This window comes from Otolemur garnettii, unplaced genomic scaffold, assembly GCF_000181295.1.
Source record: "Otolemur garnettii isolate 467f Iridium unplaced genomic scaffold, OtoGar3 scaffold00091, whole genome shotgun sequence".
Classification (NCBI taxonomy): domain Eukaryota; kingdom Metazoa; phylum Chordata; class Mammalia; order Primates; family Galagidae; genus Otolemur; species Otolemur garnettii.
In genome coordinates, this window is record NW_003852486.1 from 3,967,246 (window position 1) to 3,970,472 (window position 3,227).

The window sequence follows — 3,227 nt, forward strand, 5'->3', positions numbered from 1 at the left end:
AAATAAATAAATAAATATTAGACTGACAAATTTCAGATCCCCTGGACCTTCCCACCACAGTTGCATGATTAGGACCCCATTTGGATCTTGCCCACTGTAACTGCTCAGAGGGACCGGTGGGTAGGAGAGGCTGAGCATGTCCTCATCCAGTCTGTGTGTCTTGCCAGCCCAGTGAGGGACGGCACACTCCCAGCCTTTCTGACTCTGTCCTGACTCAGGCTAGTATCTGGGTTAAGGGAGGAGGTCCCTTTAAAAGCTGTTGTGGCTGCCCCGCCCTTGAAGGGAATCAGCTGAATCAGAGTCATGTGACTTTCTGGGTCCTTTCCGCCTGCTGAAGTTGGGGCCGCATGTGTGGCTGTGGCCAGCAATGCTGGGGCTGGGGGAATTGTGCTGCTAGCCCCATGCTCCTCTTGAGTCTGCTTCTGTCTACAGCCCCGTTTGCTCTGCGGGGGGAGGATACCCGCCAGGTGAGGGCAATAGAGGCTTCCGGAAATGACACCTGGCAGGGTGGTTAGAAAAGGGTGGCACTCCAAAGGGTGGCAGTGAAGGGTGACTGCCAAGAGGAGGGTCCTTGAACCTGGGGGAATGAGGGACAATCGTGCATTATGGGATAGAGTTGTGGAGTAGGGCCGATGTGAGGGTAAAGTGTGGACCCTGACACAGCCTCGGGTGACCTAGGTCTGGGCAAGTGTTGGACTTTTTCTTCTTCTCAGCCCTTGTGCCCTGACTTTCTCCCTATCAGGGTCAGGGCAGTCTTGGCTCTACATCCGCCCCTGTGGGCCATCCTGCCATTGCCTCTTAGCCAGGATTCCCTCAGCAACCTAGGCCCCCAAGGTCCCACTCTTTCCCCAGCATTTCCCAGACCCCTCCCTTTAAGCTCAAGTTCCTTTGCCTGTGTCTCTCTCTGATCCTGTTCCCTCAATCCTCCACTGCTCTTCACATTTCAGGTATCTCTAGAGGTCATCCCTGGCTGGCCAGATACCCCCCAGAACCTGCTTCATGTCCGGGCAGTGGGCACCAACTCCACACTACACTATGTGTGGGGCACCTTGGGGCCCCCGGCAGTGGTACTGGTGGCCACCAATACCCCCCACAGCACCCTGAGTGTCAATTGGAGCCACCTGCTATCCCCTGAGCCTGATGGGGGCCTGATGGTGCTCCCCAAGGACAGCATCCAGTTTTCTTCTGCCCTTATCTTTACCAGGGTGAGGAGGCTGGGGAAGGACCAAGGAAAGAGCACAGAGGAGGGCGTTTGTCCCAATCAGGGGAGGAATTGAAGACAGGGGTGGGGGAGTGAAATAGATATGAGAACCTGGGGATGGGGGAGGTAAGTGAGTTGGAGGGTGACCCAAGAGAAACCTAGACCAAGGTGAACCCAGTTCCACCCTCCCCCATCTTCTAGCTGCTTGAGTTTGACAGCACCAATGTGTCCGACACGGCAGCAAAAGCCCCAGGAAAGCCATATCCTCCATACTCCTTGGCCAAGTTTTCCTGGAACAACATCACTGACTCATTGGATCCTACCACCCTGACTGCCACATTTCAAGGCCACCCAATGAATGATGCCACCAGGGCTTTTGTTAATGGCAGCCTGGCCTTCAGGGTAAGGAGTGGGGAATTAGAACTTGAAAGGCTGATTTATAAGGATGGGATAGCCCGCAAACACAGGCATCCAGCGGTTCCCCACATCCCCTGTGTTTCCTTTCTAGGTCCAGGCCTTTTCCAGATCCAGCCGACCAGCCCAATCCCCTCGCCTCCTGCACACGGCAGATACTTGCCAGCTAGAAGTGACCCTGGTTGGGGCCTCTCCCCGGGGAAACCGCTCCTTGTTTGGGCTGGAAGTAGCCACCTTGGGCCGGGGCCCCGACTGCCCATTGGTACAGGAGCAACATTCTATTGATGATGAATACGCACCTGCTGTCTTCCAGGTCAGGCTTCTAGGAGATACATGTGGGTGGGGAGTGTAGGTAGGACCTCAGAGACTCATTCAGCCGTTCACTGTCTAGCAGTCCTTTAAGTGTGGGCACTGTGTTAATGAACTTAACCAGGTCTCTGCCCTCAGCACAGACAGGAAGCAGTTCAGTGTGACTCACGTTCTGGCAGATGGGGATCTGCAAGTCCTCGGGTCCCTGAAAAGGAGCTAAGCACAAACTTGCAGGGCTAGAGAAGCACCAAGTGCATGTTCAAGCCAGCCCTCCTTCCGGTCCTGTCTAGGACTCAGGATTCTGCCCTCAGAACACTGCCTGTCACCAGCACTGACTGATGGGGCTAGGAGAGGTGAGGAAGGGCAGCTGGGCATAGGTTGGTCCTCCTCACCCTGTCTTTGCCTTTCTCCCCAGCTGGACCAGCTGCTATGGGGCTCCCTCCCAACAGGCTTCGTGCAGTGGCGGCCAGTGGCATACTCCCAGCAGCAGCGGGGCCGAGAGTCAGCCCTGCCCGGCCATGCTTCCCCTCTCCACCCGACCTTGGCATATTCTCTCCCCCAGTCACCCATTGTCCGAGCCTTCTTTGGGCCCCAGAACAACTTCTGTGCCTTCAATGTGACATTTGGAACTTCAACGGGCCCTGGCTACTGGGACCAACACTACCTCAGCTGGTAAGAGCGAGGGCCCCAGCAAGCACTCGGGAGCTGAGGTAGAGGCTGAGCCTCCATATTCTCGCCCAAGCGTGCTCATTACTCTCTCCCTCTGCTTGTTCTAGGTCAATGCTTGTGGGGGTGGGCTCCCCTCCAGCAGATGCCTTGTCTCCATTAGTCCTGGGCATCATGGCAGTGGCACTGGGTGCCCCAGGGCTCATACTGCTGGGGGGAGGCCTGTTTCTGCTACTGCGCCACAAGCGGCCCTTGGAGTACGAGTCCATCAACTGAGGTCACTCTGGACGGAAGGACATCACTGGACCTGCCAGATATCTGATGGTGGGAAGGGCAGTGTTCAGCCTGCCCTTCTGTCTCCTATATTGCTTTTCTGTGGAGCCTCAGAGACTGGCCACTTCCTGGGACCCTCCAGATGGGGCTTTCCTTATACTCTGGGGGGCCAGGGACAGGGTTATTGCTAAAGGATAGAAGGAAAGGCCCTTCTCGGTAGTGCTTCCCTGCATAGCGCACTGCCCTGCTTCCCTTGGATAGGGTTCGCAGGCCTAATGGGAGGCCTTCCGGCTGGCTGGCTATCCTGGAGGGCATGAAATAGACACTTTTTCCATTCCAGTCTTTCTTTCTTTTTTTTTTTTTT

General features: G+C 55.8%; 1 protein-coding gene across 2 annotated transcripts; it reads left to right on the top strand.

The window, feature by feature from the left end:
- Positions 1-303: 303 nt before the first annotated feature.
- On the top strand, positions 304-3,202 carry GLMP (glycosylated lysosomal membrane protein). Of its 2 annotated transcripts, XM_003795400.2 has the most exons (6): positions 304-467; positions 948-1,205; positions 1,403-1,603; positions 1,710-1,928; positions 2,340-2,596; positions 2,701-3,202. In XM_003795400.2, exons 1-6 carry the CDS (start codon positions 348-350, stop codon positions 2,864-2,866), a joined length of 1,221 nt encoding a protein of 406 aa, XP_003795448.1. In that variant the 5' UTR covers positions 304-347; the 3' UTR covers positions 2,867-3,202. The 2 variants fall into 2 exon arrangements, with proteins under 2 accessions (XP_003795448.1, XP_012664026.1); XM_012808572.1 differs by lacking the exon at positions 2,340-2,596.
- The last annotated feature ends 25 nt before the right edge of the window (positions 3,203-3,227 follow it).

Bases quoted from the DNA above. Each gene is read 5' to 3' on its own strand.
- GLMP (XM_003795400.2), top strand. From the start codon at position 348: ATGTGTGGCTGTGGCCAGCAATGCTGGGGCTGGGGGAATTGTGCTGCT. The intron at 1,206-1,402 runs GTGAGGAGGCTG...CCCATCTTCTAG, and splicing joins CTGCCCTTATCTTTACCAGG to CTGCTTGAGTTTGACAGCAC. The intron at 1,604-1,709 runs GTAAGGAGTGGG...TTTCCTTTCTAG, and splicing joins ATGGCAGCCTGGCCTTCAGG to GTCCAGGCCTTTTCCAGATC.